The sequence below is a fragment of the Elephantulus edwardii genome, unplaced genomic scaffold (genome assembly GCF_000299155.1).
Source record: "Elephantulus edwardii isolate Elephantulus edwardi_28Jun2011 unplaced genomic scaffold, EleEdw1.0 scaffold00059, whole genome shotgun sequence".
Classification (NCBI taxonomy): Eukaryota; Metazoa; Chordata; class Mammalia; order Macroscelidea; family Macroscelididae; genus Elephantulus; species Elephantulus edwardii.
Window position 1 is genome coordinate 10028782 of NW_006399809.1, and position 15005 is coordinate 10043786.

The 15005-nt window shown below is 39.6% G+C and overlaps 1 protein-coding gene across 1 annotated transcript in view; it reads left to right on the forward strand.

The window, feature by feature from the left end:
• The window catches only part of AOAH (acyloxyacyl hydrolase (neutrophil)), a 362932-nt gene that overhangs the window by 331182 nt on the left and 16745 nt on the right, over window positions 1-15005 (forward strand). The window contains exon 20 of the mRNA XM_006887625.1: window positions 858-934. Coding sequence (XP_006887687.1) covers window positions 858-934 — 77 coding nt within the window. The remainder of the gene's footprint in view (window positions 1-857; window positions 935-15005) is intronic.

Here is a 15005-nt window from a genome sequence, read left to right on the forward strand (position 1 = left end):
AGCCTTATTTTTGGCCATGTCCTTCAAAGCAGCCTGAACTTCTTCTTTCATCACCATAGGCTCTTGCTCATATGTTGTTTCATAAAATTCTTCTGTGTCTTCCAATTCCTTTCGATACAACAACAAACAACATATGTTAACTAATTTATAGGATTAACTCTTTTCAAAAACCTGTTTTTTTCTCAGCTATAAGTGTCCAGGTCTTTCGTTCATCAGGTTGCTATGAATCTCCTATGACTTGACGGCACTTAACAACAATATATGTTAACTAGTTTATAAGTTGCCTGTCTACTGGTGTCTCTGTGTGTGTGTTGGTTTGGTTTTTTTAAAATGTAGAAATTCTTTGACTTTACTAACCAAAGTGCCTTGTTAAGTGAGTTGGTGTCTCACTCTGGTATGAAAGCCTAATGACCACTCCCAGATGGAAAGGCAGTCTTTGAGGCCAACTCGCTGTCCTCCTTGATCTTTAATAAAGTATGTATGTATGTTGCAATCAATTTGTCTTATTGGCAAATGACTATGGAAAGAACCCCTTGTGTTCACTAACACTACCCTATGATAACACTGAAAAATAAGATGGAGCTAAATTGGTGTTGAATATTGTTGTCCCTGTGACACACAGCACAACCACACAACATTCTTCACATGCTATCTTCATGATTGGAAATTGATGAAGAGATGGTTTTTGTTCTGAAAGATGCAAGCCCAGGCTGACAAGTAGCAGTGTTTTGGAAAGCCATTGGCCAGGCCAAGAGGGCAGTAGGCAGTCCCAGAAAACCTTCTCAGAGTGTTCCTTCTCAGACATGAGTGGTTCCCTGGGGGAGCATGTCTCAAACTCTCTGATTTTTCTCCTGCAGTAATAGAGGAATGGCAGAAGAGAGGTGGACAACCATGGCAGCTCATCGAGCCCGTTGATGGATTCCACCCCAATGAGGTAAACACAGCACAGGATGGCTGCAGATGGCCATGGCTCTTTATTTTAAAATAGATTCAGCAGTCTTCTCCCATTAAGGCTTACAACCTTAGAATAAAGGGTCCAATAAGGACGCAGTCGATGGCAGTGAGTTTTTACTTTTTCTATATTTTTTGGAGTTACTGGGTGGTACAAATGAAAATTTAGTGATTTGGTAACTTGCTTTCAAACATCACTCCTTGAAAACTTTATGGAACACAGTTCTACCCTGCCATTCATAGGTCATGGGGAGTTGAAATCAATGGAAATGGTTTTGTTTCTCCTCTGGTTCCTTATTGGATCAATACTATGGGGTGAAAATCTTTTTCAAGATGTCCCCTAAGTCTTATCAAGTCTTTTTATGATCCCTCACCTTTCTTTTTCTCCTCCTTTTCCCTCCATCCTGTTTGTGTACACATTCTGGATGTTTTGTGGTTTGTCATGTCATTTAATATCTATCCTTTCAGTCAACTCATGACTTTTACCCTACATTAGCCCTTGTTCTTTTTACTCTCAAGGTGGACCAATGTGATAATCTATATGTGGAACAGATTATCCAGGAGGTTTAACTCGATGAGGAGAAATGCAAAATCAGGATTGGAGACAGGTTCATCAACAATCAGTGTTATGCATATGACACAACCTTGCTTACTGAGTCTGAGGAGAACCTGAAGCTTGTTGCAGAAGGTCAAGGACTACAGCCTTCAATATGGATTGAAGCTCAATATCAAGACAACAAAGATTCTCACCACTGGGCCAATTGGCAGCATCGTGATAGATGATGAAGAGATTGTTAACCAGTTTGCTTGGCTCCACAATCAACACTCTTGGTACCAGACTCCAAGAAACAAAAAGATGAATTGTATTGGGGAAGTCAGCTGTCAGAGACCTCTCCAAACTACTAAAGATCAACAATGTCAGTCTAGAAACTAAGGTGCACCTAATCCAGGCCATGATGTTTGCCATTACTTGCTATGTATTGGAAAGCTGGACAATGACTAGGGATGATAGAAGAATCAATGCCTTTGAGCTGCAGTGCTCAAGAAGAGTATTGAATATGGACTGCTAGGAGAAAAAAACAAGGTCATCCTGGAAAGGTGTGGGCAGGCTGATCATTGGTGGCAAGGATTCTGAAGCTTCATTTGGCAAACTTTGGACATGTTGCAAGACAGAACCAGCCCTTGGAGAGGGACATCATGCTTGAGAGGGTGGAGGGACAGTGCTAGAGAGGAAGACCCTCAAAGAGATGGATTGTTTCAGTTACTGGAGTGATGGGGGTAGATGTGTAAGAGACAGTAAGATTGGCACAGGACAGGGCAGGTTTTAGGGCTGTTGTACACATGATTCCTATGAGTCACAGGTGACTCAACAGCACATAACAATGACAACAACATCAAATACTCTCAAGCAGTGGAAAAATCTTCCAGAAAATAAGATCTTGGAGAAATTCTTTCTATGACAAATTCTTTTTATATGGAAAGATGGCATGATAGAGACCCAAGTTCTTAGCTATAGCCTGCCATAAGACCTGTTTCTTATCTCAGATTCCAAAGCACAACTCAGTAAAGCAATTCTCCAATAGTGAAATTCTGTTAGCAAGACATGAGTCACAAGTTTATGTAACTCACTTACTGATGCATCAATCATGTCCATTACCTTGCCGTTTGAAATAAGTCACAGACCTCACCACACTAAAGGCAGAGGAATGACACCAGGCACAACTGCCAGGAAGCAAGGGTCATCCGATAGACTACCTAAAACAGAAGGTTAGCCACCAAGGTGATCATTAGAGTCCAGAGATTCCTCAGAGAATTGGAAATAGCCCTCAAACAGCCAAAAGAACTGGAAGAATGTTGACTTCAAAAAGAAACAATGCTGGGGGGGAGAACCCACAAAGTCACAATTTAGCCTGTTTAAACACGCACTTTAACTGTCACTAGTGCAGAAATTATCAAACAATATCATTAATACCACATGTAAGCAAGATTCTGCTAAAAATTATCCAAAAACGTTTTGGAACAATATGTCAACTGAGGACTGCCAGATGTGCAGGCTGGGTTTAGAAGAGGTCATGGTACTTGGGATATTACAGCTAATGTTAGATGGATCTTGGCAGAAAGCAAAGAATAACAGATGAATGTCTATCTGTGCTTCATTGACTATGCAAAGGCTTTTGACTGTGTGGATCACAATAAGCTATGGCTGACTCTGAGAAGAATAGGAATCCCAGAACATTTGATTGTGCTAATGTGAAACCTATACTTGGACCAAGAGGCAGTCATCAGAACAGGGCAAGGAGACACTACATGGTTCAAAATCAAGAAGGAGGTCTGTCAGGGATGTATTCTGTCTCCATACCATTTCAATCTCTATGCAGAACAGATCATCCAAGATGCTGGGCTGTACGAAGAGGAATGTGGCATCAGGATTGGTGAAAGAATCATCAACAACCTGCGTTATGCAGATGACACAACCCTGCTTGCTGAAACTGAGGAGGACCTGAAATACTTGCTACAGAAGGTTAAGGACTGCAGCCTTCAATACGGATTGAAGCTCAACATCAAGAAAACAAAGATTCTCATGACTGGGACAATTGGCAGCATCAGTATGGATGGTGAAGAGATTGAGATAATTAACAGTTTTAGTTTGTTTGGCTCCACAATCAACAATCTTGGTAACAGTAGCCAGGAAATCACGAGATGAATTGCATTGGGAAGGTCAGTTGTAAGGGACCTCTCAAGAGTACTGAAGAGCAATGACGTCAGTCAGGCTGGAGACTAAGGTGCGCCTAATCTGGGCTATAGTCTTTGTAATTACGTGCTATGCATCAGAAAGTTGGACAGTGAATAAGGTTGATAGAAAGAGAATTGATGCCTTTGAGCTATGGTGCTGGAGAAGAGTGTTGAATATACCATGGACTGCTGGGAGAACAAACAAATTTGTCCTGGAGAGGGTGAAGCCGGAATGCTCCTTGGAGTCAAGGATTCTGAAGCTTCATCTGATATACTTTGTGCATGTTGCAAGGAGGAACTGGTCCTTGGAGAGGGACATCATGTTTGGCAGAGAGGAGGGGTGGCGAAGGAGAGGAAGACCTTCGATGAGATGGATCAATTCTGTGACTGGAGCGGTGGGAATAAGTGTGTTTGAGATGGCTAGGTTGGCACAGGATAGAACAGCGTTTAGAGCTCTAGTACATATGGTCGCTATGAGTCGCAATCGACTTGATGGCACATAACAACAACAACATAAAATACAGATTAATATCTTTCTAGAATTCTCTGCTTTCAGCCAGAATCTAGCTGACATAGCTATGGTATCTCTCGTGCTGCTGCTTCTTATGAATCCACTGCGAATTTTTGGCAGTTATTAATGTGTTATTCTAGTCTCTTTTGAATAATCATTAAGATTTACTCTCACGTGATATTAATAATATTGTTTGAGAATTTCCCCATCCTGTTGTATCATCTTTTTGGGGAATGAGTACAAATAGGGTCTTTTTTTTTTTTTTTTTACAAATAGGGTCTTTCCCGGTTAGTTGGCCAAATAGCTGTCTTCCAAAACATGTCCAGGCCTGAATCTATTTGTTGAAATGATGGGGTGGTATTAATAAATTCAAAATTCTCTAAATATGTTTCAGTTGTAAAACTATAGTTATATAACTGACATGAGTTTTCTCTAGCCTACAAAACTAACTACTTTGTCTTACAATTCTTTGGCGTGATGGGAATAAGTACATTTGAGATGGCTAGGTTGGCACAGGATAGAACGGCATTTAGAGCTCTTGTACATAGGGTTACTATGAGTCGCAAATGACTCGATGGCACATAACAACAACAACAACAACATGCAGATGATATGATAGTGTACACAAAAAAAGAACCCCAAAAACTCAACAAAAAAATCTGTTGGAATTAATAGGCCATTTTAGTAGAGTGGCAGCAGATAAGATCAATATCCAAAAATCAATAGGATTCCTGTACAGTAACAAAGATAACTCAGAAAGAATTAAAGAAAGCAATACCATTTACAATAGCCATCTATAATTTGAGCTACTTGTGAGTGAATCTAACTAGAGATACAAAAGACCTATACAAAGAAAACTACAGAGCATTTCTGCAAGACACAATAAAAGACCTAAAGAAATGGGAAAATTTGCCATGTTCATGGATAGGAAGACTCAATATTGTGAAAATGGCAGTCATACCAAAAGCAATCTGTATGTTCAATGCAATTCCAATCCAGATACCAAATTCATTTTTCAAGAAGATTGAAAGGGAAAGTATCAAATTTATTTTGAGAGGCAAGAGACCCCAAATAAGCAAAACATATCTGAGAAACAAAAATGAGGTTGGAGCGTAGCACTCCCTGACCTCAAAACCTACTACACAGCAGTAGTATCCAAAACAGCATGATACTGGTACAATAACAGGCACATAGACCAATGGAACAGATTTGAGAGCCCAGAAATAGACCCACCTATCTATGGTGAACTGATATTGGACAAGGAAATCAAAGCTATCAAATGGGGAAATGATAGCCTCTTCAACAATTAGTGCTGGCAAAACTGGTCTTCAACTTGCAGAAAACTGACACGGGATCCACATCTCACATCATACACAAAAATCACCTCAAGGTGGATCAGAGATCTGGGAGTAAAGCCAAAACCCATAAGATTCATAAGAGGCAAACTGGGATCGAGCTTAGAAGCATTAGTCCAAGGTATAAAGAGACTGCCAAATGCAGCCAGAAATGCACAACTTGAAGAGGACAAAATTAATGAATGAGAGACCTCCTAAAGATTAAATCCATGTTTGCAAAACTTTTTTCAACAGAGTGAAAAGAAAACCTACTGATTGGGAACAAATGTTTGGCAATACCATCTCAGACAAGAGTCTCATAACAAAAGTTTACAGAATACTCCTGGGCCTCCACAAGAAAAAAACTGATAAGCCAATTACAAAATGGGCAAAAGACATGGAAAGAATTTTCACAGAAGATATTCAAATGGCCAACAAACACATGAAGAAATTCACAAAATCAATGGCAATAACAGAGATACACATCAAAACCACAATGAGATATTATTTCACTCCTACAGCAATGGCAACGTTTAATAGGACAGCAAGTAATAAGTGTTGGAGAGGATGTAGTGAGATAGAAACTCTTACGCATTGTTGGTGGGATTGTAAAATGGTGCAATCACTCTGGAAGGCAGTTTGGCACTTCCTCAAAAAGCTGAATATAGACATTCCATATGACCCAGCTATTCCACTATTTGGAATATACCCCGAGAAAATGAGGATTGAGGCACAAACACTGATAGCAGCATTATTCACCATCACAAGAACATGGAAACTTCCCAAATGTCTAACCACAAAAGAATGGATTGAGAAATTATGGTACATTTTCACAATGGAATACTATGCATCATACAGAAACAATGAATTTTGTAAATTATTATATAACTTGGGAGGGACTGAAAAGCATTTTGCTAAGTGAACTAATTCAGTCCCACAAGGATAAATATTGTATAAAACCATTATTTTAGAATGAGTATAAGGATCCAAGAGGGGTGGGAAAGGGTGGAAGCAGAGGGATGAAGATGTGCAAGGGGAGAGGGGGCTTAATCATGGGGTTGCACAATTTGATGGGTGAGGGGATGAGGGAAATCAAAAGAATCTGTTCTCAAAAACAATGTATTAAAATTTTATAAATAAGCTAGTATAATAGGGTCTTAATAAAAAAAGAAAGAAGGAAATCTGAACAAAGTAAGTGAAGAAACGCTCAGAAGATCTCTGGACCCAGAAGCAGACAAGAGTGAAAGAGAAAGTGTTGAAGCAACCATAGACACACACCAATCCCGGCATCCTTGGCTGCTCCTGAATTGCCTGTAGAAACACTCCTGACACCTCTCATCCTAGAAACGTTGCCCAAGCAACATTTCTGCCAAAACAACCTCCTTCCTGCTCATCATTCTGGCAGCTCTTCATACCATCCTTTTAAAAGTCTTAGTGCAAGCAATGAATTTTCCATGACATTAATTCCCTCTTCTCTCTTCAGGCCTGACCCTGTTCACTGCCGGAAACAGATACAGTGTGCCTATGTGTCAGTGAGGATCCTTTAAAGAAACAAACAGTGAGAGACAAGTACATCCAGTAAAACATATAAAACCTGTGCAAGGTAGAAACCTGCTGGAGGAGAAAAATGCAACAATTTTCTACTAAAATGAGTGATTGAAAACTGGTAAAATGTTGGCAACTTATGACCCTGGAAAAATAAGACAATCCCATTAAGTTGTTGTGCACTGTTGAGGAGGGAGTGTCTTCTTCTATTATCATAAAAAACAAAGCCCAGAGAGAAATGTGATAAAAGTTTCCAAAGACTAAATAAATTGTTCTATCTTCATCCAACTCTGTGGTCTTAGAGAAGAGTACTGACGATACCATGGACTAGTAAAAGAATAAACATATGTGTCTTGGAGAAGGTGCAGCCAGAGTGCTCCTTGGAGGCAAGGATGGGAGGACATCGTGCTTGGGAAGATGGAGGAATACTGAAGGAGAGGAAGACCTTCAACCAAGTGGATTGACATCTTGACGGCAGCAATGGGCTCAAGTGTGTCAGAGATAGTGAGGTTGGCACAGGATAGAACGGGGTTCAGATCTGTTGTTCTTAGGATTACTATGAGTTGTATGCAATGCAACAGCACCTAACAACAACAGCAGTGACATCTCCATATGATGGAACACATGCATCCTATAAAAATAATGCTATGGATCTTCTTTTAGTGACTCAAATAAGTTTGTAATAAATTATTGTTAGACATCATCAGGTTGATTGTGATTCATAAAGATCCTGTGAACAACAGATATGAACCTTGCTCTATCACAGGTCTTCCTCACTATCTCTAATATGATTGAACTAAATAAAGGATATAAAGAGTACAGATTACACAAATGTGTGTCTTTGTCAAAAAGCATGGACCTGTTTCTCAAAAATGGGGAATGTAAATTGTTGTTGACTTTGCCTTCTGGACAATTGCTACTCATAGCAACCCATTTTCATGGCTCTCCTGTGGGTGGGTGGGTTGACTCTGTCTTTATGGTTGCAGACCACCAGGCTGTTTCTTCTATGGTACCACAATGTAGGTTCAAACCTCTGACCTTTAGGTTACCAAACACAAGCTATATATGTCACTCAGGGATCTATATACAGTAAACATTAAGAAATCATATTATCAAATGATATAAAGAAGAACAAGCAAATATGTCTTGGAAGAAGTGCAAGTAGTGCACGGTTTAGAGGAAAGGATAGTAAAAATTTGTCTCATATACTTTGGGTATGTTATTAAAAGAGGCCAGACTTTGGAAAGGGACATCATGCTGGGAAAGGTGGAGGGTGAGGGATAGAGAGGAAGACTCCCAAACAAGATGGATAAACACAAACATGACGAGATTGTGGCAATGGGGCAGCATAGGTCAAGGTTCAGATCTGTTGTGCAAAGTGTCGTTGAGTCAAAATTGGCTGGTTGGCACCTAAAAAACCCAACATGTATACTTGTTTTTGTGTAGCAGCAAGTCAGAACCAACCTATAGCTGACCCTGTGGTGGGTTTTTGGAGTCAATTAATTGCACCAGAGAACACTGAATCTTTATAAAGAGTACATCTTTATCTTGTGGAGCAGTTGGTGGATTCGAACCACATGACTTCAGGATTACAGTGCAGCTTCTTACAACGAGACCACCAGAGCTCCTTATATGTGCAGAGTGGTTCTGGTTTTTGAGTGATAGAAAGATAGATATCCATCTGGGCTGTATGAGGAGGAATGTGGTATAAGGATTGGAGGAAGAACCATAAACAAACTGCGTTATGCAGATGACACAACCCTGCTTGCTGAAACTGAGGAGGACCTAAAGCACTTGCTGCAGAAGGTCAAAGACTGCAGCCTTCATTACAGATTGTAGCTCAACATCAAGAAAACAAAGATTCTCACCACTGGGCCAACTGGCAGCATCAGTATAGATGGTGAAGAGATTGAGATAGTTAACAGTTTTAGTTTATTTAGTTCCACAGTCAACACTCTTGGTATCTGTAGCCAGGAAATCACGAGATGAATTGCATTGGGGAAGTCAGCTGTGAGGGACCTCTCAAGAGTACTGAAGAGCAACGATGTTAGGCTGGAAACTAGCTATGTTGTTGTTGTTGTTATGTGCTATCAGTCGCTTGTGACTCATAGCAACCCTGTGTACAACAGTCCTAAACTCTGCTTTTTCCTATGCCAATCTCACTGTCTCCACCACACCCACCCTGATTCTCCCCAATCACTGAATCAATCCATGTCATAGGTCTTCCCCTCCTGCGCTGTCCCTCCACCCTCCCAAGCATGATGTCCCTCTTCAAAGGACTGCTCCCTCCTTGCAATATGTCCAAAGTATGTCAGACGAAGCCTCAGAATCTTTGTCTCCAAGGAGCATCCAGGTTTAACCTTCTCTAGGATGAACCTGTTTGTTTTCTTAGAAGTCCATGGTACCCTCAATACTCTTCTACAGCACCACAGCTCAAAGGCATCAATTCTCCTTCTATCCTCCCCAGTCATTGTCCAACTCTATGACTCATTGTTGGGACCCAAGGGTCCCAAAAATCTATACACCAGTTCTACAGTACACATCACCTTCGCTTGGGAAACATTACCCCTAAACTTAAGAGATACTGGTCACAGCATAAGACATTGTCAGCAGCTGATGTGTTTGGAATCACAGAAGCCAAGAAAGCTTCAGATATAAGCTATCAGATCAAAGGCTGGAAAATGGGAGATAGGTGTTAAAGGGAGTGGGTTGAAGTGGATGGGTATCCTGGTGGATGGTGGGGCAGGGAAATAAGTGGGCCAAGACACTTGTGCCAAGGGCAGGGACAATACTGAAACTAATGGTTAATTCCACAATTAGAGATATATCTTTCACTTTTTTCTGTAAAATGTTTTTCTGTCAGGTACTTTTCTAAATCTAAGCATTCAGATTAAGACAGACTAGGAAGAAGGATTGGCCATCCGCTTCCGAAATAGCAGGCCTCTGAAAACGCTATGTACAACAGAACACAGGTAGACTAACAGATAGGGCAACTGAGGTGGAGATTTCAAGTATGGATATACAAAGGAAGAGGAACAATTGTAAGCAGACACTAGTGATTAGAACATGCAATGTGAGAACAATGAATGTAGGAAAATTAGACATTGTTAAGGAAGAAATGGAATGTATAAATATTGACATACTGGGTATTGGTGAGATGAGGTGGACTGGAATGGGGCATTTTGAGTTGGATGATCATTACTCTGGAGATCCGAGCTATAATCTTCACAATTATGTGCTATGCATCGGAAAGTTGGACAGTGACTAGGGATGATAGAAAAAGAATTGATGCCTTTGAGCTGTGGTGCTGGAGAAGAGTATTAAATTTACCATGGACTGCTAGGAGAACAAACAAGCTTGTCTTGGAGTCAAGGATTCTGAAACTTTGTCTGACATACTTTGGGTATGTTCTAAGAAGGGACTGGTCCTTGGAGAGGGACATCATGTTTGGGAGGGTGGAGGGACGGCACAGGAGAGGAAGACCCTCGATGAGATGAATTGATTCTCTGATTAGGGTGGTGGGAGTGAGTGTGTCAAAGACAGTGAGGTTGGAACAGGATAGAGCTGGGTTTAAGGCTCTTGCACATAGGGTTGTTATGTGTCGCAAGCAACTCAACAGCACATAACAACAACAACAACATTGTAATTGTAATTGTGTTTTCAAGTAACTATCTTTGAAAATTTTTCTACAATGAATAGATGTGGCTTGAATATTTGTGTTCAAGGGATAACTAATAAGGAGTAATGAGAATAAAGTGTCTGTGCTTTGCGTTGTGCAGTGCATCATGGGTATTACTACAGGAGACTGATTCTCAGAGAATCAGTTTTCAGAAAATGTTTGATAAATGAGCCACTGACTATAGTGGGTCATTTTTTTTCTCTAGTTCTTGTGTTAGTAATAACATTTCCACTCTCAGTTTGTACCCAATATATCACAAATGCACATTCATAAATATTTTCATCTCCATTAGAGTGGCAGACAGCTAATTGCTTTCTAAACAGTTATCATTTCATTTTAACTTTGCTCTCTTTGCTCTCACACCTCTCTCCTTCCTTATTAATTTAGGTAAGGAAATAAATTACAACAGATGCCTAGGTGCCATACAATTGTAGGGAAGACTGTTTAAGTATACAATGTTGAAAGGAGGTAAAAAGCATGCAAAAAAGAACCAATAATCTTCCGCAAGCTGACAGCAGCTGGTTTGAGAAATTGCAGTAAAAACAACCACAAGATCAATCTTCTCTTTTCAGAGACACTGATGGCCTTGTGTGTGAGAGGCAATCAGGTTCTTCCCTGAAATCTGAGGCTTAAGGGCCAGTCTCTGACTTGCTCCTGCAAAGAACAGAAAGCAAACGGGTGGGTGTGTGTATGTATATGTGTTTGTGTATAAGATGTTTGAATACACAGCTAGAGCTGGGACTCAGATTGATCTCAGATAACACCCACATTGTTCTGCTTTTGGAGTTATAAATCTGTGCCCCACTTGGCTTACAGTCAGCTCCCAGATTAGTGGGGGCAACTCCTCTGACATGGGGTCACTGCTCCCCAGAACTGGCACAAACACCATCTCTAGCTAGGCAGACTTGCTCAGGTTCTTCTGATGCCAGCAAAAACTCTGCCTCAGACTGGGGTCCCACTCCTTGACATACCCTTGACATACTCTTAAACACGTCTTAGGCCAGAAGAGGTACTACCCATGACCTGGCTTGCATCTTGGAGTTTTGATCACCACTCAGAAAAGCAGAAACTCTGACCTGGCAGAGTACACCAACTCCAGTCTTCTCCTAGCCTGGTAGATATATTGTCCCAGGCCAGACAGTTTGTTTTCTACTTTGTATAGTATACGTGTTTGTGTTATATGTGCTTGTATGTGCTTATGAGTATGGCACTTTTCTGTCATTTTGCTGTATTGGATGGAAAATTCATATGTTACTGCTTATTTTATAGTTTGTGGATGTGCATACCTGCTTGTTTAATGTTTTCTCTTATGAGTACAGCACTTGTCTGTCAATTTGCTGTACTAGGAATGATTTTCACATTGTTGTGATGCTTGAAGCAGAGCCACAGACATTTCAAATATCAACAGGGTCACCCATGTTGGACAGGTTTCAGTTAAGCTTACAGGCTAAGATAAAGAGGCAGAATTGCCCATCTACTTCTGAAATAAGAGGCTTTTCTATAACCCTTTGAATAGCAAAAAAAACATTGTTTGATATAACGCTGGAAGTTGTTGTTGTTCATTGCCATAGAGTTGAGGATGACTCATAGTGACCCTATGAACAAAAGGCCTGAAACCAGGTTCATAGAGTTTCCAGAGGCATGTGGTTTAGGAAGTAGATGCCACTCCTGCTTCCAAACCTGTCTTAAAACTGGGAGCTCTATTAAATACTGTCCACCATGAGCAGTCATTATGGCATCTAAGAACAATGGCACAAAATTAAGCTTCACAGCAAACCCAGATTACCTTAGTACAGCAAATTGAAAGGGGAGTTCTATACAATTTAGAAGAATGTTCCTCCAAAATGAAATAACAATAGCATAGCAAAAGGGAATAATGGGCCCTTGGGTCCAACCAACATTAATATACAAGGGCCCTCAAAAAGTTTCCAGAGGCATGTTGTTTTGGAAAAACTTAGTAAAAATAAATGCAAACATCCATTAATAATTAGAACATGTATAATATAAAGTATGAATCTAAGAAAATTGGAAATTGTCATAAAGTAAATGGCACACATACAAATCAGCATCTTAGGTATAAGTGAGCAGAGATAGACTGACATTGGTGGCTTTGGATTAGACTTTGAATTTGAATATGATCTATTATGCCATGAATGAAAAATGGTGCTGCATTCATGATTAAAAAGAAAATTTCAAGATCTGTCCTAAAGTGTAATGCTGTGAGTGATAGAGTATTATCTATAACCATACAAATATTACTCATGTATGCACACCAACCATCATGCCAAAAATGATGAAACTGCTGACTTCTGCCAGATTTTGTAATATAACATTGATCAAACATGCAACCAAAGTGAATAAATAATTGGGGACTGAGGACTATAATGCAAAATTTATAAACAAATAATGATGGTTATTGGGAAAATATTAATTTGGTAACAAAAATAAATAATGATGGTTATTGGGAAAATATTAATTTGGTAACAAAAATAAGATTAGAGATAAAACTATAGAATTTTTTACAAGTGGTTATATACATGTACCTCCCCTGATTGACTACACAGAGTCAGATTGACTACATCTATGGAAAGAGTCCATGGAGAAGCTCTAAATAAGCATGAAAATAAGACCAAGGGCCAATGGTGAAATAGAACATCAATTATTTGTGTGCAAGTTCAAAGTGAAGCTGAGAAAAAAAAACCAACCAAAAAACAACAGGTCTTCAAGAACAAAAATACAATCTTAAGATTGTCCCATCTGAATTTAAAAACCATCTCAAGAATAAATTTGAGGCACTGAACACTAATGATTGAAGATCAGATGAGTTGTGGGATGATATCGAGGATATCATTCATGAAGCTAGAATTACAAAGACAAGGAAGAAAGAAAAGACCCAAATGGATGTCAAAAGAAATACTAAAAATTGCATTAAAAAGTAGAAAGGCCAAAACAGAGGGAAAAAAATGCTGAAGTAAAAGATGAACAGAAGGTTTCAAAAGGCAGCTTGAGTATAAAGCAAAATACTGTAACAAAATGTGCAAAGAGCTGGAGTTAGAAAAAATACAAAAAGAAGAACACACTTGCCATTTCTCAAGTTCAAAGAAATAAAAGCAAATGCAAACCTCAAGTTGCAGTACTGAAAAATTCTATGGGCAAAATCTTCAACAATGCAGGAAGCATAAAAAAATATGGAATGAAAACATAGAGTCAATGTCTCAAAAAGAATAAATTGACACAGACACATTTAAGTAGTATATGATCAAAAACAAATGGTACAGGGTGAAAAGAAAACCTACTGCCTGGGAACAAATATTTGGCAATAACATCACAGACAAGAGTCTTATAATGAAAGTTTACAGAATGCTCCTGGGCCTTCACAAGAAAAAGACTGATAACCCAGTTACAAAATGGGCAAAAGACATGGAAAGAATTTTCATGGAAGATATTCAAATGGCCAACAGACACATGAAGAAATTCACAAAATCAATGGCAATTAGAGAGATGCAAATCAAAACCACACTGAGCTATTATCTCACTCCTACAGCAGTGGCAAAGTTTAACAGGACAGCAAGGAATAAGTGTTGGAGAGGACGTGGTGAGGTAGGAACTCTTAACATTGTTGGTGGGACTGTAAAATGGTACAACCACTCTGGAAGGCAGTTTGGCACTTCCTCAAAAAGCTGAACATAGACATTCCATATGACCCAGCTATTCCACTTCTTGGAATATACGCAAAGAAAATGAAAGCTGAGACACAAATAGAGACTTGTACACCAATGTTCAAAGCAGTTATTCACCATCTCAAGAACATGGAAACAGCCCAGTTGTCCAATCACAACCAAATAGATTGAGAAATTATGGTACATTCACACAGGAACAATGATTTTTAAAATCACTACCTAACTTGAGAGGTACTGGAGAGCATTATGCTGAGTGAACTAACTCAGTCTCATAAGGATAAATACTGTATAAAACCCTTATTATATAATGAGTTTGAGGGTTCTAGAGGGGGGAAGGTGGAAGCAGAGGGGTGAGGATGGGCAGGGGAGGAAGATTAATCATCGGGTCACACAATTTGATGGGTGGGTGCAGTGAAGGAAATGGGAAAGATCCAGTGAGAAAAATAATGTATTCAAACTTTGTAAATAAACAACCAGTTCACACACAGGTACCAGTAAAGAGGCAACCAACAAAATAGTTAACACATGACTGAGGAAAAACAAGCCCTGAAAAGATAAAGACTAAATCAGGA